Source organism: Acipenser ruthenus, chromosome 6 (assembly GCF_902713425.1).
Source record: "Acipenser ruthenus chromosome 6, fAciRut3.2 maternal haplotype, whole genome shotgun sequence".
NCBI classification, from domain to species: Eukaryota; Metazoa; Chordata; class Actinopteri; order Acipenseriformes; family Acipenseridae; genus Acipenser; species Acipenser ruthenus.
The window spans coordinates 70,348,594-70,374,070 of record NC_081194.1 but is presented as its reverse complement, the minus strand read 5'-3'; the positions used below and the strand labels follow the sequence as shown (position 1 = coordinate 70,374,070).

The 25,477-nt window shown below is 38.6% G+C and overlaps 1 protein-coding gene across 5 annotated transcripts in view; it reads right to left on the bottom strand.

The window, feature by feature from the left end:
• LOC117411093 (uncharacterized) overlaps window positions 1-25,067 on the bottom strand; it is a 65,531-nt gene extending 40,464 nt beyond the window's left edge. For 3 of the 5 annotated variants that reach the window (XM_034018179.3, XM_059025763.1, XM_059025760.1), the window contains exons 1-3: window positions 24,765-25,066; window positions 14,089-14,300; window positions 12,627-12,788 (exon numbers count right to left, since the gene is read on the bottom strand). In XM_034018179.3, the coding sequence (XP_033874070.3) occupies window positions 12,627-12,788; window positions 14,089-14,257 (331 nt within the window). In that variant the 5' untranslated portion in view covers window positions 14,258-14,300; window positions 24,765-25,066. Of the gene's footprint in view, window positions 1-12,626; window positions 12,789-14,088; window positions 14,301-24,764 lie in introns of all 5 variants that reach the window. The other 2 variants (XM_059025761.1, XM_059025762.1) reach the window with 2 other exon arrangements.
• Between the last annotated feature and the right edge of the window lie 410 nt (window positions 25,068-25,477).

The following is a 25,477-nucleotide window of genomic DNA, read 5'->3' as shown; positions in this document are numbered from 1 at the left end:
TCCCCCCACCCCTGAGATTTTATGTCAAGGTGAACTGACAGACTCAACCGGAATGACAGACACATTTTTGTTCATTTGCATTTGGGTGGGTATGTTTTAATTCACTAACACACCTTTCTGGTACAAAAAGCTGTCCTTGTAGTTGCAGGAAAAATGTAATGTGTGACTCTATGTTGCTCAGCAGCCTGTCACTAAGCAGCACAAAAAGCTGCAGTTGCTATGCAGACTATAAAGCCAGCTCATGAATAAACAGACATCTGACAGTGAAGCTGACTGCTGACAGCAATTGGACAACATAAAAATAAATGCCATTTAAAAAAATAAATAATAATTGCTAAAGGCTATGTAAATAGTTTCTTACTGATGTGTTTTCCTTTCCTCGAAAATGGAATACAGATTTCGTAAATTGGGGCCTTTGTGAGTCATCAATAGTTTTGAATGCTTGAACACTGAAGACAGGAACTAAAGTATGTTGTTTGCATGCAAAAAAGAAAAACAACCACAATATATTTACAAATTCTGGCAGACAGTTGTTTAATTTGAACTGCTGACTTATAATTTATTAAAAGTATGGTAGACCATAATTATGATATCGGTACCCTAGGATGTTAGCATGCATATATTTAATTGGCAAATTAACTATTGTGTGTTGTAATGAGTAATACTAAACTCAGTTGTGCAATGCTATGATTTGGTATACTATTTTATAATAAACAATTCAGAGATTCCACAAAACCATAATCATAAACCATAATCATTTGCAGATGAGATACAATGCTCTATTCATATTTTTAATTGTATTTGTTATTCTATTTTTACATCTCAGCTTTTAAACATGATTAATAACGAAAACATCTTAAAACAATCAGTACATTTGAATCCATCTTGGTAATATGGCAGTTAAATGCCTCCAAAATTCACTTTTCAAGCAGAATTCGGTTTGCTTGGACCATGGTCTAATTTCCAGAACTCCAGGGACAAAAGGCAGCAGACAAATACAAATGTGTGATTTAAGTGTAACAAACAGAAGGACAGGGCTCCTACATACAAGCCTTGAGATTTGTTTTTTTTTAATAACTTGCTAAAACATTTAGTTTTCAACATACAGTAAACTACATCACACTGTAATTGGATAAGTGGTTCTCTTGCTATGTAGAAGCATTAGTGTGACAAACAGACAGAGTCATTCTATGTACCTTAATGTAAGACCATAAGAGTATTTAAAGGGTTAAACTTTGCTGTAATGATATAGCACCAGAAATACATTTCAGGAGTTTGTAACAGTGTAGCTTGGAAAGAAATAAGCCCTTGATCACCATAGTAACATCTGATAAGTATTGGGGGAAGACAGGCCCTCCCGAATTCCAGAGCCTGGAATAGACTGCTGAATAAGTAAGAGATGAGTACGAGCAAGTATAAATGCACCTGGTCCTCAATGTCAGATGTTGGCAAGATAATTATTCTAATTAAGTGAGAAGCTGGTGTTTGTTCCAGTGAATTATAGTCAATTGGAAAAAAGGACAGTGCTATCAACATCTAGCAAGCAAAGTCAAAAGAGTGGAGATATCCCAAGGATATTCAACCACACAACCCCAGAATGTGGTTTCAATTGTGAGAAGTTAAATAATACAAAAAGGACATAAAGAGAACTTGACTAACTAGATCGCCACCGAAGAAAGAAGAAAGGTCAACAAACGTTGAACCAATAAATAAATGAACTGATTTGGCCTTCCGGCACTGGTCAGATTTACAGCAAGATTTTCTATATACTGACTGAGACTGGGTTGTCTGACCGGGAATACAGAAACTCGACTGCAGGTAAGCCCTCTGATGCAAGTGGAACCACAGAAGACTTAATCATAACCTGCAAGACAAACACTGAGTATTCCCAGTTCAACTGAAAGAGATTTAACAGAATCTATATGTGGGAATGTAATACCTATACAAGCAGAGAGAAAGAGAGAGTTATAAAGTAACGGGGTGTGGTCATGAGTCTCTGTACTGTAGAAACCAGGGTCATGTGTAAAGCAGATTGAAATAATTTCATAGTAAGACAGAGTGAAAATAATTGAAGCGATCTACTTAATTGAAGTTGGTGCTAGAATAAATACAGAATGAATAAGAACAAATATAATGGGTGTTAAGTTTAGGTGCCGTGAATTCTAATTAAGGGATATATATATATATATATATATATATATATATATATATATATATATATATATATATATACACACACACATACAGTGCTCCCTCGCTATAAGGCTTTCGATTATAATGCGCCTCGGATATAACGCTCCTACAGCATGTCCCCCAATTCCCTATACTAGTGATTCATGCAATATTTCTACAGTATAAATACAGTACCGATGTTGTTCAAACTGTAAACAACTTCTCAGTCTATCTTCCGTTTCTGTCTCTCCCTTTTGATACAATATCTGAACTGAAGAAAAGCTGCGCTGGCACTTTATAACACAGACATCTTATTCAGTTTTATAACTGAATAAATATTAGGCCTATTACGTGGTTATCTTTCCGAATGTATTTACTTTTTTGCTGTGAGAGGAGCTGCAGCTTTCTCCGGGAGACAAGATGCTGCAGCTTCGCTTCAGCCCCCCTCCGACAGCCGAACCTGGGGCGAACCCGTTCCCTCTTCCCCTCGCCTGACCTGCTCTCCTTCTCGCACTTGGGTTTGCTTGTCTGTTGCTTCGAACTAAACTCCTGACCACTGTTTAGCCAGGCTTTATAGTTTAAAAACTGCTAATTAAAATGATCCACGAGTGGGAATGTTACCTTGTTTTTTTGTTTTTTGTTTTTTTTTTGTAAAAAATATAGTGTTGATTACATGGTGCTTTATCCATGGTTAATTCAAGGAAAGTTAAATTTTTGCTTCACTATACATGCATTATAGAGAGGGAGTTATTTTATTTTATATTTTAGTCAGATATGTGTTGTTATGTGTCCCGCTCATATTGTGTGTCCCCCGAGACCCGCGTTATAGTGAGGTATGCTATATATAATGGTATATATAATGTATGCAATAAGGCCAGACAGGGAGTCCGTATACATCGAATATATGGAAGCCTCAGGGTGTTGTGCGGCACAAGACCAAGTGCCTTCAACCCCCGAGAAGTCAGTTGTAATCCAGGGCTCATAATGGAATGTGAAACAAGCAATGTGATTGGTCCAGCAAGGTTACAGCTGTCTCTTGTCACATATTTTAAATCACTGTGCTTCCTCACAGAATTTAAACTAAGGTTGGGACCAAATCAAAACTTTGACAACCTGCTAATCACACTTAACAAAACTGTATTTAATAGTGTTTCCTTTTTTTTGTAAATATCTTATTTCTTCTACTCATAAAAAGAAAACGCTATTAAATACAGTTTTGTAAATTGTGATTAGCGGGTTGTCAAAGTTTTGATTTGGTCCGGGCCTAAGTATCGGTAGCCATCTTGCTTACACTCACTTACAGTTGTACAGCTGTAACTATGAAACTGAGTGACCAATTACCTGCAAAAAATCCAAAAGTAGTAAGTAGACATGCCTATTTGGATTAAGAACAATTAAATGAACTGGAAGATAGCAAAACAGAAAAATACCACTGTGACAGGACTGGCAGAGGTTGAGACTCAGAGACAGTTTGAAGTTCAAAATAAAGCTTTTTAATAAACAAAAATAATCAAATAAATAGGCACAAGGGCCAAACAAAAAGGTTTCCAACACAAAATAAACACAAAACAAAACTTACAAATAAAGTTTCCAGGCTGGGCGTTGCCTTCACTGGTCAAAAACCCACAGCACACACAAAAACACTTCTCCTCTTCTAGAACTCTCTTCTCTAGCCAGGGCCTCTCCCCTGGCTTTTATCCCCTGTGGCTGGAGCCCAATTAATCAATAATTGCTGATTATTCAATTAGGGCTCCAGCCACATTCCCACATGTTTTCCTGGCAGGGAGGAATTTTAACCCCCTCCCTGCCAGTCCCAACCACATTCATAAAGACGGGGCAGTCCCCTGTCACATATCCCCCCCCTTGTGCCAAGCACAACATGGCCTAAATGGCCACCTCCCCCCTCAGTCTCAGTCCCGGAAGAGGGGGAAGCACAGTGTCCATGGGGGTGGCCATGGTGGGACATCCGGCACCACCCAATTCTTCGTGGCCGGCAGCTCCCTCTTCCGGGGCTCCGGCCACACACTATCCTGCCACGAAAGTGCCGCTGAGGGAGCTGGTCTCCTGACCTCCCTCCCCCTATTCTGGCGACGCTGGACCCTCTGGACCCCCTGGCGGCGCGGACAGGCAGGCAACCCCAGGCGATGCGGACAGGCAGGCAACCCCAGGCGATGGAGGGAGAGACAGCTCTGGCTGTTCCCTCTCTGCTGGCGGTGGAGGAAGAGACAGCTCCGGCTGTTCCCCCTCTGCTGGAGGTGGGAACAGCCTATATTCTTCCCCTGCGGGTCCCTTCAGCCCTGGGCCTGTGGGCATCCCCTTCTTGGGCCGTGGACGCACTGACTCCTCCCGCTCAGGCTCCTCCCTCTCGGGCTGTGGACATTCGGGCTCCTCCCTCTCGGGCTGTGGACGTTCGGGCTCCCCCCTCTCGGGCTGTGGACGTTCGGGCTCCCCCCTCTCGGGCTGTGGACGTTCGGGCTCCCCCCTCTCGGGCTGTGGACGTTCGGGCTCCCCCTCTCTGGGCGACGGCAGCGGCTCCCCCTCTCTGGGTGACGGCAGCGGCTCCCCCTCTCTGGGTGACGACGGCTCCTCCCCTTCTGGCTCTCGGGACGGCGGCTCCTCCCCTTCTGGCTCTCGGGACGGCGGCTCCTCCCCTTCTGGCTCTCGGGACGGCGGCTCCTCCCCTTCTGGCTCTCGGGAAGACAGCTCCACCTTCTTTATTGGAATGACTGGGGCCTCTCCCATATCTACCGCCAGGTAGTTAACGACCATCAGGGCCAGCTCTGCGAAGGACACCGGGTGATGCTGTTCCTCCCACTTTTCCCACCTCCCCCCATCTCGACGCCACAGCGTGTTGATAACTATGGGGAGGTCGTGGAAGAGGTCCGCCTCAGGGTGCATCAACCAGTCCCATATTTCCTGGGATGGTGGTGAAGGCGGTGATGTTGGAAGTGGTGGGGTGGCTGCCGAGGACGGGGTTTGCAGCTGCTCCTGGTCCAGATTGTGGGGGCATCCTGCCCAGCTGTGGCCATCCGCCTCACTGCGCCCCCACACCAGTCAGCTGGTGGCCCATCTGGACAGGACCTCCACCAATGATCCACCTTCCCGCACCAAGAGCACCAGGGAAAAAGGCTGGCTGGGTCCTCCAGCTGGGGTGGCTGTTGTTGCAGCAGCTTACATTTCTTCAGCTACTGCATCTCCTGCCTTTGCCACTGTCTGCTCTTCTTCCCCATTTTTTTCAAAAAAAAAAAAAAAATTACTGCTCTGAGCCTCCAGGTGGCGCTATCCCGTTTCTGACACCAAATGTGACAGGATTGGCAGAGGTTGAGACTCAGAGACAGTTTGAAGTTCAAAATAAAGCTTTTTAATAAACAAAAATAATCAAATAAATAGGCACAAGGGCCAATCAAAAAGGTTTCCAACACAAAATAAACACAAAACAAAACTTACAAATAAAGTTTCCAGGCTGGGCGTTGCCTTCACTGGTCAAAAACCCACAGCACACACAAAAACACTTCTCCTCTTCTAGAACTCTCTTCTCTAGCCAGGGCCTCTCCCCTGGCTTTTATCCCCTGTGGCTGGAGCCCAATTAATCAATAATTGCTGATTATTCAATTAGGGCTCCAGCCACATTCCCACATGTTTTCCTGGCAGGAAGGAATTTTAACCCCCTCCCTGCCAGTCCCAACCATGTTCATAAAGACGGGGCAGTCCCCCGTCACAATCACACAACAAAATATTGCTGTCTTTATGCTCACTCACCCCAACTTTGTCACTTCAAATAATGTATTTTTAGCGGTTTGTAAACGCTAAAGAAAAACACAAAAAGACGATTGTGCACATTATCCACCCCTCTCTGACACAGATCTTGAACAAATTCCTGAAATCCGAGACGTCGTTGAATTTATTTTTATTCCTCACATCTGTTCTGCTCAGAGTGTCTGCACTGAAAGGAAGTAAAAAAAAATAACTCAGTGCCGTCTCCACTCTGCCCCTGGTGTATTTTTTCAATGGCAATGTGCACTTTATCAAAAAAATTATTTATTTTAATTGAATTAATTTACTTATCTTAACTTAGTGTGTAGTTCAAAGTTATACATGGATCTACTTTATTTGGCGTAAGGATATTTAATAAAAAAAGTAATTTTTTGCCTTAAACATGATTTATGTTTTTTTTTTCTTCAAATCCACTATTTTACCTGGATTATTATACGTTGAATATACAGACTTCTTGCAATGCCCCGAGGCATCAGTATATTCAACGTATACGGACGCCCAGCCAAGCCTTACTGCATACATATACACACACTGTGTGTCTATATGTGTATATAAAATATGATGTAAATAAACAAAATGATCCCTCACCAGATTCAAGTGCTTTTAGCATGGAACCACAAGTCAGTCACTTAAACTGAAGCTGACTATTAAGAAACAGATTGTTTTTGAACCCAAACTGTTTTGAGCAGGTAAATGTTGTCAAGGCATTAGTTGATTGCTCTGTGGCACATACAGTGCCTTGCGAAAGTATTCGCCCCCCTTGAACTTTGCGACCTTTTGCCACATTTCAGGCTTCAAACATAAAGATATGAAACTGTAATTTTTTGTGAAGAATCAACAACAAGTGGGACACAATCATGAAGTGGAACGAAATTTATTGGATATTTCAAACTTTTTTAACAAATAAAAAACTGAAAAATTGGGCGTGCAAAATTATTCAGCCCCCTTAAGTTAATACTTTGTAGCTCCACCTTTTGCTGCGATTACAGCTGTAAGTCGCTTGGGGTATGTCTCTATCAGTTTTGCACATCGAGAGACTGAAATTTTTGCCCATTCCTCCTTGCAAAACAGCTCGAGCTCAGTGAGGTTGGATGGAGAGCATTTGTGAACAGCAGTTTTCAGTTCTTTCCACAGATTCTCGATTGGATTCAGGTCTGGAATTTGACTTGGCCATTCTAACACCTGGATATGTTTATTTGTGAACCAGAATGGTCCTGTATTTGGCTCCATCCATCTTCCCATCAATTTTAACCATCTTCCCTGTCCCTGCTGAAGAAAAGCAGGCCCAAACCATGATGCTGCCACCACCATGTTTGACAGTGGGGATGGTGTGTTCAGGGTGATGAGCTGTGTTGCTTTTACGCCAAACATAACGTTTTGCATTGTTGCCAAAAAGTTCGATTTTGGTTTCATCTGACCAGAGCACCTTCTTCCACATGTTTGGTGTGTCTCCCAGGTGGCTTGTGGCAAACTGTAAACGACACTTTTTATGGATATCTTTAAGAAATGGCTTTCTTCTTGCCACTCTTCCATAAAGGCCAGATTTGTGCAGTATACGACTGATTGTTGTCCTATGGACAGAGTCTCCCACCTCAGCTGTAGATCTCTGCAGTTCATCCAGAGTGATCATGGTCCTCTTGGCTGCATCTCTGATCAGTCTTCTCCTTGTATGAGCTGAAAGTTTAGAGGGACGGCCAGGTCTTGGTAGATTTGCAGTGGTCTGATACTCCTTCCATTTCAATATTATCGCTTGCACAGTGCTCCTTGGGATGTTTAAAGCTTGGGAAATCTTTTTGTATCCAAATCCGGCTTTAAACTTCTCCACAACAGTATCTCGGACCTGCCTGGTGTGTTCCTTGTTCTTCATGATGCTCTCTGCGCTTTAAACGGACCTCTGAGACTATCACAGTGCAGGTGCATTTATACGGAGACTTGATTACACACAGGTGGATTCTATTTATCATCATTAGTCATTTAGGTCAACATTGGATCATTCAGAGATCCTCACTGAACTTCTGGAGAGAGTTTGCTGCACTGAAAGTAAAGGGGCTGAATAATTTTGCACGCCCAATTTTTCAGTTTTTTATTTGTTAAAAAAGTTTGAAATATCCAATAAATTTCGTTCCACTTCATGATTGTGTCCCACTTGTTGTTGATTCTTCACAAAAAATTACAGTTTCATATCTTTATGTTTGAAGCCTGAAATGTGGCAAAAGGTCGCAAAGTTCAAGGGGGCCGAATACTTTCGCAAGGCACTGTACCTTTCCCTGCCATATCTATGAACTGGTCAAGTGGCTGTAAAACAGCACTATCGATTAAGCAAGCTTTCATCTCCGAGAACTGAATGTTTTCAACTAATTGATGCCAGATAACAAGTGAAATTACGTCAAAAACACCAGGTTTACTGGTTAGTCTCATACTTGCATCTCCTAAATCCTGCCCTAGCTGGAATTTAAAAGGAAATGTTGCACCAAGTTTGAACTTCCTTTATGAAAAACAAACAAAAAAATACAGCAATTTGGAACTTTCATGTCTGAGCTCCTGGTGACTTGGCAAATGAATCCTGACAGGGAGTTCCATTCAGCCGTTGATTAGCAATAAAAAGTGGAAACAGAGTGAAGTAAAAAAAAACAAAAAACATGCCACAATTACCCAATATGGACTTCTAGATGTGTTTTTTGTTGTTGTTGTTGTTGTCGTTGCTAGGTTCTAACTTAAGCAGTTAATGATGGAACTGTGCAGAATGTGCCTAAATGCTTTGCAGTTTTGAAATACCAGTATAATCAAGAGCAGCTTTTAGCTTTACTGCCACCTGCACAGATGATGTAAAGGAGTAGAAAGAACGCAGAACTGTAACTGCAAGTGAAAAAAGGGGCAATTTTCTTGTAATCAAAATAAAATCACTGCCGCAATGTGCAAATCCAGTGGGTATACTTTTATTCAAAATATAAATGGATGAACCTGGATTAGATTTTTTATAAACTGGCAGGGCAATTGCCATTCTCCTGCCTCGTGTTTCACTGCTGGGCCCTTTTGCTTGTGTCAGACCCCTGTTGTTGCTGCTTCATGTCTGATCTTACTGTTCTGATGTCGGTCCTGGTATCAAACCCTAGTGACATGCAAGGTCTATGGATTATATAATAATAATGTTATGTTTTTTAAACTAAACAATCTTGACATTGCAGGAAACATGTTACAATGCATTAGTTTATTTGGAAATACACATATCTTCATCCTGCTAGTTTTTAATCAGAAACTAATGCCACCATTATATAATATATGATATGGCTACATTCAGATTTAGGTCTTCATTGTAGAAAACAAGGTCCTCATTTTTGTCTTGTGTGGGCAGTGTTTTGAGCCAGTTGTGATAATATAAATATGTAGCACGTCACAGTTTCTTGTTTTTGCAACCAAACTCAAATAATTCCCAAATATTTAGAGTTTAGGCCTAATCCCTGAATCCCCAGAATATCTTATTTTGGAATTCATACCATGCTCAGCCATTGATAGGTGAAATGGTAGCTCTGAGATCTTGAAAGCTTGTAATCAGGCACGCGTAATAGACTAAACTCCAAAGGATGGACACAAGAGCATAGACAAACTTGGCAGCTGTGCCTTGGTTACTAAGCTTATTTTTACATTCACTTCATTATCCTGTGACTAACTTGACCAAGTGCAAAATCTTAACTACCGTACATAAGAGCCAGGCACAAGCAGGTACAGGCCTGTTGTAATGCCTTCCGCACTGCCACATTTACACTGCAGGGGTCAGGCTTGTAGCTATTCACCTGCATCAGTTACCCTGGACTCCCACCACCCTTGATACCACCAAACAGTTAAAAATAATTATGATTAAAAAAATGCAGAAAAAAGGAATAAAAAACAACCTTCAGGGAAGTGCTTTCTTAAGATTACAAACCTATGCCTGATGAAAACAGACATCAAAACGTTCAGTGCCGAAAGAAACCCTTGAAAGTTATACAAGTGCAGAGCTCAAGAGGACTGTGGTACAACTTATTAAGCTCACAAGGGACTGGCTTGGCATTTTTAGTAGAAGGAGGGAACATGTATTCCAAGTTTCTTATGGGTGCCTGAATCCCCTTTGGAGTGTCCAGTATCTGAGGTATACTCAAACTGTTCTGCACTCAATGTTTATCTCAATTAAGCAGATCTTTTACAATACAATAATGTAACACTCTTACAATTATTTAGCATTTTTTCAATCAGAGGAATCTAAATGAGCTTGACGATGTGTAGTGACTGCAGATAGGCAGTCAGAGCCAGCTTTATGGGTAGTAATGCACAGTACACTTTCTTTACCCGTTTCAGTGACAATAATGGATGTGACTTGATGCAAGCACATTTCCACTGCACCAACCAGTCAGGGCTGCATGCTATGGTTAGTTGTAACATGTATTTTACTGTACTTGGATAGGCTTTCACCATTGTATATATGAACATAATTTATAAGCCTGCCAGCAGCATAGACTGTGGAATAGGTGTGTTGTTCCTTGGATAAACTGAAAAGGCAAAATTACGGGATTGTCTACTTCAAGTGCTTAAAATAGTCAAAGCACTGACTCAAGTGAGTTTGTCAAAATCCCGGATTTTGACAAACTCACTTGAGTCAGTGCTTTGACTATTTTAAGCACTTGAAGTAGACAATCCCGTAATTTTGCCTTTTCAGTTTATCCAAGGAACAACACACCTATTCCACAGTCTATGCTGCTGGCAGGCTTATAAATTATGTTCATATATACAATGGTGAAAGAATGGTATTATTTTTTGAATCACAGTTTAACACATTATAACAAAGGTAGTTTGAATCCAACTTAGAGCACACAATTGCAACCAACATATAGAAGTGCAATAGCTTCAAATACATAATTAAGCTAAAGCATAATATTTTATAGACTGATAGGGTATATGTAATCAATTCTCTTGTGGTTTATCATTCATAATGCATATTTAGCCTTTGTGTCTGTCCCATAACATAATAGTTTATGCATGGATAAGTAACCTATTTATTGTGGAGAAAAGTTTCACTAGCTATAAAACTCAATTTAATAGGTAATAGAAAACCGAGACAAATATATAACTCCTTCATTGCAAATGTTTATAATCAGTAACATAAAGGTTTTAAAATCTTTAGTTAGAACATATGTTTTATAAGCCAAAAGAGTGAGAAAATACGTGCATGAAATGTATCACACCTGGAGAAGTAGAATTTGGCACTTGCCAGCAGCTGAACATCTGGTAAAATGTATTCTGGCAAACATTGTGTTTTTCAGGGGAGTGTAAGCACAACGCCCTCTCTTACTTTATAGGCCTCAGGTTGAAAACTGAAATGTCAGCGCCTTAAGGTGGCTAGGATATTTTCAAGAACATAGCTTCCATAGGTGTTTATTTATTAATATTGGTTAAAAACATTGTATCTAATCAACTTTTCAAACTCCTTGAGAACATAAAAAATGTCAACTCATTTTTCAGAGGCACATCCCGAATGTGATTCAAAAGCCTTTTTTTAGAAGCGCTCTTATCTACAGACATGGAATAATCCAGTCCCAAGCAGCTGTGTCAGTTGGCTTTACAAATTACATTATACATTATCTGTTTATATGTCAGTATAACTGTAAACTAGAACACTCTTTTAACACTGGAATAGAGCTTTGAATACCAGTATACCTTTTTGCTGAAGTCAATAAAATGTCAACATAGCAACATGACTGTGTGTTAGCTCTTCATATGTACAGCAGGTGCATATATAAACAGAAGGTTAGATGGCTCAATGCCTTTTAATTTACTGGGAAGTAACACAGTTCACGTAAAGGTCATCACCTTCACTAAAAACACTGATGCGAACCCCAGAGAGGGTGTAGAATAAAACCAGGAAGAACTTTTCAAATAATCTATTATTTAGGAGACAATAAGGAGATTATATAGCCGGTGATTGTGTAATTGATGGATATGATGTCTTCGGCACATTTAAACAACGATTAACTGGGGAACCTCCTAGCAGCCTGCTTTTGGACAAATCTGATCCTAATTAGTTCAGGGTCTATACTGATACTCCTTTAAGGGGATGGGAACCACATACTGCATAACTGTCCAGGGCTGATTGACCCAACACATATAGGCAAAGCTGCGGGAACACAAGTATCCCTTCACCAGCAAGAATAATATGAAAAGTTTGGGTATTTTTTGTAGTTGCTGTAATCAGCTACTTTTTTCTTACTTACGTTTGCAACAGACACAAGTGCTAGTTCCATGTGTAATTACAAGAGCAGATGCACAGAGTGGCACTTTTCATCTAATCCATCTGTTATTGAAAGTATTATTTGAGATTCATCAGCATAACTTACTGTTCTTTACAACTTCAAAGTTATAGGTGTTAATTATCATATTCAACAACTTTATACTCATCTTTGTTTAGCCCCACCTCCAAAAAAATAGTAAATGTTCCAGTAATGCAGTTTAAAGCATAAAGTATGTTCTTGTAGAACATATTTACTATACTTTGTGTCTCACTTTCACCAAATATCTTTGATAAAGATGTCAAGGGAATGTATTCTACTCCACGATTAGACTGAGTCAGTCACTGCTCAGTTAACAGTTCTGTTAGATTTTGTGTTGATGTGGATATAAAAAAAAGACTAAAACTGCTAAAGGGAATTCACCTGTTTTTAAGATGAATGTGTGTGTCTTGGCCTCGGAGCAAAGTTCATCCTGATGTGCCAACCTAGGGTGAGGTGCATGAAGCTGAGACCACAGCATCATGCAAGGCCTGGCCTCTGAGGCATGACTGCCAGCTGAAACTGCTTTCCTTACTGTAGTTGCGTCTGGAAAGAGACAGAAAAAAAAGAAACAGCCATTAGCTCATGCAGTTCTAAAATGTGCCATATGTCTGTTTTTCACAGCCAGGGCAGACCGCATAATGAAGTACAGGTATTATGATGAAGTCCAGATCTTTCTACTTTTAACATTAAAACACGTCATGATAAGTTCAGTTCATAGTTATCCACCTACCATACTTTTAGTTCTTTTGAACAGAGAAGGCTGATTCTATTATTTTAATGGGGCTTGCAACTGTTTTGGTACACTTAAGGACAACAATATGAGGACAAAACCATTTTTTCAGACAAATGTTTCATAAAAACATCTGTTCTAAAAAAAATATGTTATTGCTTAGATGTCTTTTTGTGTATTTACATATGGTTTTTTGTTTTTTTTAATTTGTATTCTTATTATTATTATTACTTGTCTTATTATTTTGATCCTGTTATTTCACACAGTGCCTCAACTAATAATGCTATGATTTTAGCTCTAAAAGCTTGGTGTAAACTAGCCAACTGCAGAGAATTCAGTAGGAGTCCACAAGTTCTATTTGTTAGACAATGCCCAAGAGTTACTGTATGACTCAATTTTGTGTTTGTTCTATTCTGTTAAGTAGCAGTATTGTTGAAAACCAGAGCTCCAACAGTTAAATGTTTTTAGACATTTATTTTCCAGAGATGTTTATTTAGCTGTTTAGTTAAATATACAAGAAAACTACCTAACACTCAATTATTCCTGCCCAGGCCTGTCCTCATGCAAATAGTGGAAAAACTTAAAAATAACATAAAATTAAGTTGAATAAACATGAATAAGGGAGTCAATCAGCATACATGCTTTTACTTAACGGAAATAGTTGACAAAGTGGTTAGACTATCATTGCCAGTGAAACTGGTTGAAGACGTTTTTCTATTTAGTTCCATCTTTTTTCTGTTGCCAGCTGGACAACCTTGCAGAATGTATATCACGCCCAAGTAATAATAGCCCATTCCTCCATTAGAGGCTGAAACCTCAAACAAACGTTGCATATCCATTGTAAGCCATTAGAAGTCAAGCTTAGTGAGTTGATTGATATGCAATTGATTATCTTAATAGGTACAGAGGAGTGAGCATACAATCCAATATTCAGACTTCTGCCTGATTTAGTTTCAGGGTTAATTTCCAATATCAAAATTCTTCATGTTCCATGTCAGTCTTGAATTTGGTATTTTTGCGGTGCTGATGTTGTCTGGATCAAACACACAACTGAGGAGCTCTAGCCCACAGTGTCACAACATGGTATATGGATTCATTCATTCATTTACTTACCTTTAAAGGTTTGGAACTGCTCCTCCTCACTGTCGGATAATCCATCTTCAACCCTGGGGATGTTTGTTGGTATAAACACAGATTCAGAGTCTCCCATATGTGTGTATGATGTTAGGATAAGTTGGAGATGGCCTTCAGTGTTCAAAGGTCTCAGCCATAGAGTATTCATTGTTGTTTAGTGTTTGCTGGATAAACTTTGGTGGAACAATAGTCTGCACAAAAATTGAGAAAAAGAAGAGAAACAGCAAGATGAAAACATTTCTTGTGGTGGTTCATTTTTTTTAAACATGTCAAAATTGCATGAATGTTGTAAGGCTGTCATTGTTAAAGTTTATAAAGTAGGAGCTTCATGTCTCTTGCTAATTCTGGTGTTAAGCTACTCCTGTACCATCACTGAACTGTGTGCGTGTGTATGTGTGTGTTTTTGGTTTTTTCTCCATTTGGTTGACACAGTAATTATACCTAGAGATTTGAAAAAAAATAAATAATTAAGTTCATCATCATGGTTGGACAGTTTCTTCAAATAAGTACTTTAAACAATATTAAAGAAAATAAACAATTCAATGGAAAATATTTTATTTAACTGCAATATGTGTATTGCAGGGGAACTAATAATTTATTTTTAGATTAAGCTGTATTAATTCCTGGATACTGCCAGCCAGCAACTTGACCTGGTTTCATAATGGAATTCATAGAATGAACTCCAAAGTTTCCTTCCTCTGCATCAGCCCACATTCTATGGAGCATATTTTTAGATTGCTATGCAAAATTGGAAGCATAAACTCTGTCCTAATGTTGCAGACAGCATGGTAGATTTGGGTATGTTTTGCCATCAACATTTATTGCATTAAACACAGAATCATAGTATTTTTTTTTTTTTTTTTCACGCACGCTTGCATTTGCTTTTTTATTCACGCTGGAAAGTTACTGCATTTTGCATTAGACAGCAAATTTGAATGGGCCCTTTATATGGATGCTTTGAGTGAAAAGAATGGAATAATAATGGAACAGAAACAAGAATTACTGTGGAAAGGAAAGACTGGAAAAAAAACCAGGAAACTAAAATAACTATATCATTTTTAACATTACTGGAGATTCATTGGAAAATTTAAGAAAATAGGATTGTTTCGAAGTTTAGTGTTTTTAAAGGCGACGTTTAGTGTTTTTCATTTTTTTTCGAATGGTCCTAGGGCTCTTCCGTATTGCATGACGGCTGGTATGAGCCACTGTTTTATGTTTCATTGGTGTCTCTTTTTAGAACTCTGCGACCACTTGTACTTTAGCCTAGCTGTCTCTCAATATTGCAAAACAGTTTCCCACTGTCTTCATGGAAGGTTCTGGGGTACTGTTCAGCAGTGTTTTGCAGTTATATTCTGTGTGCACGATTCATCCTGTAGTTTAGGAGGAAGCTGTTAACTGGTGCTGCTAGGTACCAAAATAAACAAAAGCAAATTAGCATGCCTATATTTCTGATTGGAAAAAAAAATCTATTTTCTCTGCGATAACATTTCTGTAAATTTCTGCAGAATCCTGGAAGGACTGGTGACTAGCTTGTGATTAAAAAGAGTGTAGTATTGGAAGTAAAGCATCTTATAACATGTAGTCATATACTGTTTCATAAATGCTAACATTCTGAGGATAAAATATTGTTAAATATTGAACACTTGACTTGGTATGTTTTATGCTTATAAAAGTATGATAGCATAAAGGCCAGGGCCCACAATAAGGTCCTGCACCAGGGCCCATCTTTCTCTTCCTCTGCCACTGCTCCCTTAAACATGGCAAAGTGACACATCTTCAACGACTTTCCGATATTGTACAGGAAGTACAGATGCATATTGTTTTTCTACTTCTTTTGAATAGGATATTAATCCTAATGGAACAAAACAAAATCAGGCAAATTACTGATTCCAAGTCATTTTTTGATAATTATTTTATTACTTGAAGTTTCAGTGAAAACGATGACCATAACGTTACACACTTTATTACTACAAAATGAGACTTAGTGGAACAGCATTTTCAAGTTTGTTATAAACCAGTGCCATGCTTTAAATATACTTGCACTGCACATTTTATATAATTTATTTTAAGAATAAGAATGATGTTGACAAAGCGCAGCACGCTATCTTGTTGTAAAGTGGCCCAATTACTGCCTGTTCTTTCTCATTCATAATGTTATTTAGGACAGAGCATGTTTAATATTGACACAACTTTGCCTGTCTGTGGCAGGGCTGAGGCCTGGCCCTGTAAATAATGTATATTTGGTGGTGGTTTGTAAAGAAAATGTGTTTAGTTTATATTATTTAAAAGTTTTGTTATATAGTGTGTGCTAGATATGACAGGGCTTGGAGGTTAGGCTTTCCTCCCTGCCTAATTGAAATGGAATGTGCAGCAGGTGGCCAGGTGTCAATTGAACAATTGATAATCAATGAACCCTGGTCACCTGCCTTTAAAAAGAGGCTGCAAAGCCAAGGCCTTTGTTATCCAGTAGTTTAGCATTAAATTGTGAATGGGCGGTATATGATGAGTGTCCGTTGGGGAGTGACCATTTCCCAATTTTATTACTATTAATAGAAGTTTAATGAAATTGGTCAGGAAAAAAAAAAAAGAATTTTAAAAAAGCAGATTGGGAGAGTTTTAGGGAAAAGTGTAAAGTGCAAATTAATAATGGATGCATTGATAATGATATAGATTGATTTAATGAAAAGGTAATAGAGATACCTTTCATTGAATGGTCAAGAGAAAAAGAATTGCACCTTGGTGGAATAATGAATGAGACACAGTGATTGGTGAACGGAACAGTGCTTTTAGGAAATTGAAGAAGGCAATTATTATGAACGATGTAGTAGATTATAAAAAGAAGGCAGCTGTGGCTCAGAGAGTGATTAAAAAGGCGAAGAAGGAATATTGGCAGAAATATTGTGGTACTATTAATAAGGATACTCTGGTAGCAGTTAGGAGTAAGAGTAAAAAAATTAATGGTACATAAAAGAACCAGACAATACACAGTTTAAAGGTAGGGAATATAGTAGGAGATACAATTAGTGCATTAAGTGTAAACTGGTGAGTTGCCATTAAATCTGAGGAGACTGGGATTGGGAATAAGTTAATGGATACATCTTAGTATTCAGGTTAACCATCCAACAAAGCAAGAACTGAATGAGTATTGGGGATTTTATACTGGGGATAAGCAATTAAATTAAAATTAAACTGATGAATGATAAGTGTATGTCAATTATACCACCCTGGCAGTTATATAGAATTCATTTTAAGAGAAACATTACAAGGGACGGAAGATAAAACAACAGCAAAGAGGTTAGTAGAAGGGTATATTGATAAAATTAGATTTTTATATATATATATATATATATATATATATATATATATATATATATATATATATATATATATAGACACACACACACACACACACACACACACACACACACACATATATGTGGGAAAATCAGTAAGGTTATCTGATCAACAGTGTTTACTGCAGAAATGATTGCCATACTATTAGCTATGGAATGGATAAATGATGTCAGACCAGCCCGAATAATAATATTCTCAGATTATGGCTTCTATTATGGGAATTAAATCAGGATATAGTCTGGGAAATCACACATGTGTATAACGGGTAGTTTTATAAAGGAATAAGTGTGCATTTTATTTGGATTCCTGCACATATCGGAATAAGGGGAAATGAAAGAGAAAATTTAATGGCAACAAATGCAACACAGCAGGATACAATAGACATGAACATTTCATTGGGTAGGACAGAGGTAGACAGTATTGTCAAGAGGAAGGTTTTGATAAAATGGCAAAAACAGTGGAATAGTGATGAAAAAGGGAGACATTGTTTTAACATCTGTCCAGTGGTTAATAAGAAGGTACACAGCAGGTGTAAAAATAGAAGAGAGGAAATAATCTTTAGTAGAATTAGAATAGGACACTGCGCCATTAATAAATTCCTTAATATCATAGGCAAGCATGACAGTGGAGCTTCTGACCAGTGCAAGACAACAGAATCCAAGGAACATTATTTTTGTAATTGTACAAAATATATTCCACAGAGAAGCAAGCTGATGAGGAAATTGAGACAGGAAGGAAAACACAATAATGAAGTACATAAAGGATACAAGGAGATACAACTCCATTTAGAAGTAAAATAAATATTTGTGTTTTATGACCAGTACTTGGTGGGAATGAGTCACATCAATGATTAGAGCAGCCACCGTTTCATTAAAGAAGTTTGTTGTTCTTTGTTTGTTCTGGTGCTTGGCACCGGCAAGATTTAGCTAGGGACGGTAGGGACATGTCAAGGGACCGTTGAATTGTCCCTACCAATAATTTTGATAAATCTGAAACGTCTTTTGTCAAGTCATTTTATCCGCTTCACAAAGGGTTAACTCTCTCAAGATCCCCCTCTCGTTACTCCTCCGTCCTCCAAAAAAACAAACAAAAAAAAAACCCGCTAATTTGATTGGCTTAGGCCCTTCCATAATGCATCACTGTAACACGGACTCAGTGCGTGGCTGAGGTCAGGGACCAGCAGAGTGCGTTGTTTTCATTGAAGTGCGAAAGTGCACAAGGACTCGGGAGTGAAAGGTAAATCTCCGGGTTTAAAATAAAAAAAAAATTCTAGTCATTCTTAAATGGTGTATATTGTGCCACAATTTTCACATTTATTTAAAAAAATAAGAATAAATATAATCAGTTTAATTCGATATTTAGTTTGTGTTTGTTGGTTAATGCGTTGTCACATTATTTATATCCTCCTCCTTCCTCCCTTTGTAACTAACTTACTCCTTGCTTGATATTTTTGTATCTTGTGTGTAAAAAGCGAACACGAACATATGTATTTGATTGAATGGACAGTGTGACTATCCAGGCGGCTAAATAAATGCACTATATTATATAGGCAGTAATAAAAATATATATATATTAAAAAGTCAAATTAAACGGGGGGGGACGACGACGACAGATATACAAATAAATCTCAGTGCGGCGTGAGTAAAAAAAGGTTGAGAACCGCTGGCTTAGGCTGGACTCTGGAAAGACGCTCATCTGATGTTGCCGCTTGCCTGTCAGTCTGATATGAGTGTGACCCACTGACTGAATGAAAGCCAGGTGCCGGGGCTGAAGGTATTGTCAGGTCGTCAGCAACATAGTTTGAGTGAATAAACCTACCAACCTACCTACCTATTACGTTAGCGACCTATTGCTAGCTGCTAACCCCACGTCCTTGGTGGCTAGCTAGCTTGTTTCACAGCTAAATCATTATGTGTGTGTGTGTGTGTGAGAGAGAGTGTGTGAGTGTGAGTGTGCGTGAGAATGTTTTAATATCGTCATCCAACTAACGTTAGCTAATCACTTCAATTTGGCTTTAGGTGACAAGCATAATAGCAAAAAAAAAAAAGAAAGATGGACATAAGGAAGTTTTTTTTACAAAAAGTCAAAGTGTAAGTAGGAAGATGTTATTAAAGTAATAAACACAATTGATAATGATTCTCATAGCAAATGTAAAAATAATTTACTAATGAAGTTAGCAGTCATACTTTCTCTCTAAACAGCATGCATCAATTTATCATTTTATCAGGCGAGTGAAGCAGTGCAGCCTGGTAAAAGCAGTACAGAGGCAGGTGGAGAAACAGGGTCGCAGGTGAGGTCTGTAATGGCTTAGTGATTATAACAGTGAAAGTGTTAGACTCAGTTTTGAGATATGTTTTTGTTTGAGGCACATTGTGATATGATAGTAGGCTAATGCTGTATAGTAATACTCAGCAAATAAAGTTAGCATAACCATATATTTTCTATCTATATGGCATGCATCAATTTATTATTTTATCAGGTGAATGAAGCAATGCACCCAGGTACGAGCAGCAGCACAGACACAGGAGAGGCAGGCAGAGCACGTGAGCGTGCATGTGCTCATGCTTGTAGCGCCAGGGGTTTTGGTAGCTTACAGTAAGGCTGGGATAGGTTCTAATTCAGGTTATTAGTAATTCTATAGCAGGGATGTCAAACCAGCTTCCAGGAGGGACACTTTATCATAGTGTTTTAAGTGTATACCAGCCAACTTCATGTCAATCAGATTGTCCTCGATTCATGTCCAGCATTCATTTCAAGCCACCAGAAGTTACCATTTAACAGCTGTCTCCTAAAAAATTTCTTCCCGGGGGGGCATGCCCCCGAACCCCCCTAGCAACCGTGACTCCGCCCCCCTAAAAAATTGTGTCCCCACCAATGTTCAAACCAAACCTACGCCCTTGGTGTTTGGTGTGTTCTGTGTTTTGCAAGCAGGGAGGTGAAGGAGGAAAACCCTCACGACTATGTGCTTAACCAGGGTGTGCTACAGGTATTACTGTGTGTAGACTGGGATACATGCAACTTTAGCGTAGAGATTCATTTAGGGATTTTAATCCCTCCCAAGTTTATTTAGTTTATGGAGGGAGAAGGTTTCTATTGTGTACCAGAGCCATATGTTGTTTAAATAAATAAATAAATAAATAAATAAATAAATAAATAAATGCAAACATAAAAAGACTAATTGTTTTGAATAGTAAATGTAAAGCAAGTCATGACCACTGTAGACAAGCTGACCTTTTTATATCCATCTACATTCCCACTCCAGGGGGAAATGTTCCTCTAACACACTAATAGAGATAGATGGCTTATGTAGAAGCCTGACCCATGTGTAAAAAAGAGGAAGGGGGGACACAAAATACTTTTGTGCATGGCAACAGGTTCTGTATTGTTTGCATTGCCACACAGGAGTCAATGAAAGACCTTACAAAATAAAACAGTGATCTATAGGCTATACCTTAGTCAAGGTATAGTGTCTTAAACCTTATTCATTTCAGCGTGGCATGTCTGATTTGAATCTGCAAAAACTGACGCATAAAAAACACAATTGCAACGTTTCACTGTAATGACGTGTGCCAATGATTTATTAATATACATATGGCAGTTTAAAAAAAAGATTTACAGTTTGAAAAACTATAAGGATAGAAAGCATTACAAAATCTGTTAGCTATGTAGTTTACCAAATGGGTCATTACAAGCCATGGGATCTGAAGGAGACAATTTTATTAAAATAACTAACATGGAGCTTTTATAAGCTGTGGTTTTTGACCCTGGCATGAAAGTGTGGTTCACTTTCTCATGTTTGCTTCCAAACATAAAAGGAATTCCTGTTTGTTTGTGGGGAGCTGAGATGTTTCTCAGATTTAACAGCGCTTCTTAATTTCTTTGTAATAGCTCTACATTTTTAAATTGCATGTATATTGGTCAGTAAAAAGAACAAAAACTATTTTCATAGCCTGGGCATGAGGCAAATGATGAGCTAACAGTGAGTTTCTGAATTTCCGGATTGGTAAGTAGTGCTGTAGTGTGTGTTATTTAGAGTTCGGGGGCCAGGAGTCAGAGGGGGACATGTATCAAGATCAACCGACGCAGTGCTAAATTGGCGGAGTGTAAAGTAGTGGTCTGCCGCGGCACCTATTTTACCTCATCCTGAATGTATTAACTGGCCCAAAATTAATGAGGCATGGCATAAGTTGCCACATTTAAATACTTAAATGTGCTGCACCAGTGCTCAAAATGGGCTACCGGTAGCACAGATTAACAGACTAATCTGAAAAATAGCGCCTACCCTCCAAATGGGCTACCTCAATTGAACAATAGGTATGTCATTTGGAGAGGCAGAAATGACAGTTCAAAATGGACTAACCTGTGTTTTAAATAAAATGTACAGGTTTTAACCACTAAAGCCTGGGTAGCTCATCTGGAGAGGCAGAAATGACTTGTGTTGACAAAGTGTCTTGACATTATATTATATTATTATTATACAATGGATAAAACCAAATATACCTAATGAAAAGGATAATGTAATGAAACAAGTTTATTATGCGATGAATACAAACAATTGTACATAATGAAATAGCCGGTGTTAAGCTATATTTTCATCCTCAGGGAGATCAAAAACGGTAAGGTGGACCCTAAATACTCTCCCTTCTCAGTACTCTTCCTCTGTTCCTGGGTTATTCAGGAAGTTTAGGAGCCTTGTGGCAAGATGACTTGTGGATGACATCAGACCAGGGAGGATACATACACAGTACTGGGGTATGGAAGCAATGATGTGCATGTTCTGATTATAAATAAAAGGTTTAAACAATGCAGAAACACTTTACAAAATGGCACATTGGCCTAAATAAACAGACAAAACAGACACGGAACACAATAGAAAAGTATCGTGCTGGTGTATACCCAGCACATGTAGCAATTGTTAATTCTCTTAGGTTTTCTCTCCTACTCACGTCTCGTTCCGCCTCTGAACACTCTAACCTCGTTCATCCAAAGCTGCTTGTTTTTATATTGTGGCTGAGGGATTAACTGGCTATCAATTACCTAGTTTATCCCTCAACCACATTTGGCATGGGTTTTAGCTGGATGGAGGATTTTAACCCCATCCATGCTGTAAAATAATTAACAACAAAACAAGGTTCAAACAAAGGCAGTACCTTTAAATAATAATACTACAAATACAAAATAACGTAAAACATGAAGGACACACAGGGGCGGGGAGTACCCCGTCACAAGCCTGCACTCTCCATCATAAGAAATATGTTATGACTGCTGCCATAATGCTCTTTCCTATCATCTGCTTTCTGACATTTTCTTTTCGGCCAAATAAGACCAATTAAAAAGATTATTTGTGGACCCTTTTAGAGTCGTCGCAGCTGTTCTGCCACTTCATAAATCTAACTTTAATATCACAGACTTCATTTACAGATGAGTTCTGTGGTCAAAATCAGCCAACATCCTCTAGTCCTGTGATCCAAGTTATCATTGGTTGAAGTAATGGACCTAACATTGCTTTTTTTTCATGTGACACAAATTGAGGTTTGCCTTGTCCAGAATATATTTGAAACTATAAAAACTGTCTGAGTCCTGTCTGCCAAGTCTATTTATCTTCTGCTATTTATCTTCCTCCATTTTTCCTACACCTCTCTATTTGAAACTTTCAACTCCACCTCTCTATTTCATGTCCTTGCCTCAGGCTTGTGACATTCTAAGCCAAAAGAAAATGTTGGTAGACATGGCCTCAATCTTCGAAGTCTTAGTCTGTTTTGAATTAACATGAAAATAACATATACCAAAAAAACATAAATACAACCACAGAAGCAAAGTTATCAAGAAACAATATCTCCTAATTTTATTAATTACTGGTCAAAAACCACAGACCACCACTGTGGGTGAAATGAAAACCGAGAATAATGACAGAAAACCCTAATAGAAGCAATGCCAACTGGATTTTTAAAATGCATCTGCTTCAGGGTCTGTCTTTCACATTAACCTCCAAGCTGACAGGACTGGGGTTTAGTATCTCGTAACTACATGGTATACTCTAACAACTTGCTTGTGCATTTTCTGAAATGAAGAGTGCTTTTCCAGGAGCACCAATTGATCCCTGGAAGTCTACCATTCAAGCAATAATCAAGGCCAACTAACAAGACCAGAATATGTGTGCAAGGTGGACAGCCTTTATTGTCCAATTTAGATATGAGCTATTTTTGGCTGTGTTTAGTACTAAAAAATAATGTATACCATATGTGAAGGTTGTCTGGGACATACTAATTTTGTAGATAAATAGATGCTTTTTTCACAAACTTAATTAATAAGAAAAAAACATAAATGCATTGAATTTTAGAAACTGTAAATGACAGTCCCTAACTCACAAGAGTGTCAGAGTCAATGTGATGCTCAATGTGTAATCCCCATTGAATATGAATGACTTTGCACAGCCAGGACATGAACCTGCATTCCTTTGACATCACACAGCCATGCTGTTACCAGGTGAGCTCCTCGGGGACCCCAACTTGACCTTCATTAAGACAACATTTCCCTACAGCATGTATTTAACAAGATGGGTGTTATTTAAATTCAGGAATATGGTATTTCATTATTAATCATGCTGGTAGTGAATTTTCTTTTTCCACCTTTAGTTTCTTTAGCTATGTGCACAGCAGTAAATGCTCTGCTCCTGTGTTCACATGTAGAAAACATTTCTTTCTTTATTTCATACAGAATTGGGAACAGACAGTGAAAATAGACTTGAGATAGTTATTTGACCTCTGGAAGTCAGTTCACTGACCTTTTTTACATTGTAATACAAGTTTTAACATTTACATCCAACCTTGCTAAAATAAATAAACTGAGCCGAGAGGCCTTATAAACTGTGTACTTAAAACTCTAATTCCTTACTGAAAACATCTTGGAATCTCCTGTGGGTCATATAAATGTGATTAGTATTAAATTGACTTTTTTCTTTTGCTGTCTGCTCCCTTTGCTATATAAATATATATATCAAGGACACGTTCTGATTAAAGAAAGAAATACATTCACAGACAATTATCTGCTGTTTCCAAAAGACCAAAATGCATCACAATGGCGCACTGCTAGTCAAAAGAGCATATTGTAATGTAATTACTGTTAATCTTAATCTCAATCAACCCAGTGAAAAAAAATCTATATTAAGTAATGCTTTGTATCTAAAATGCCACCAACATTTTTACAATTGTAAGAGGGAAAAGTAGTTAACGGTATCTGGCAACTTGCATTATCAGTCTAAAGAAAGAAACTAAAGATCAAAAGCATTACACACGTCTTACCTAGTACTCTTCTGCTTGATCAACTAAAATAGTCTTGGCTCCCTCTGAGACTCCAGTTTCATCCATCAGTGATTGATTTTCAACAACTCCTTTAGTGGTAGATCTGTTCTTATCATGTGGAACATCAGAGCATTCTAACCTGCCGGAGTATCTCTGAAATTTACTCATTAACAGCTTGACTGCTACGAGATGTTCAATTTATTAAACCTGATTTGTTGGCAAGCCTTCATAACATTCTTTTCCATAATGAGGCAACAGCAAACTTAAAAAAAAACTGCTTGGCTCATCAGAAGAGGAAGAATGAGGCAGTGTTCGGGAGGGTAAAATGAGAGACCTGACACAAGTTGCCATAGCGACACTTTGTTGAACATAACCCATGTGAGAGAAAACACTGAGTGGCTGTGTTCTGTACAGATAAAGTAACAGACAGTGGCTTCTTGTTACAGCAATGGCGATTAAAGTGGATGCAAATTTCCCAAAGGGTACAAGAGAGGTCTGGGGGTTTGCATTGTAAGCTGACCATTAGGGCTTGAAACACCATTGTGGTCCACAGTCAGAGATTTTTCACTATGCTAAAAGCAATGACCATGGCTAAGCTATAATACAAGATTGTATTAGTAAATAAGGTTTACTCTTAGGATTGCATTTGAATTATGGCACACTATCCTTCCTTATTCCTATAAATTGTCACACACAATTAATCATCACTTTTG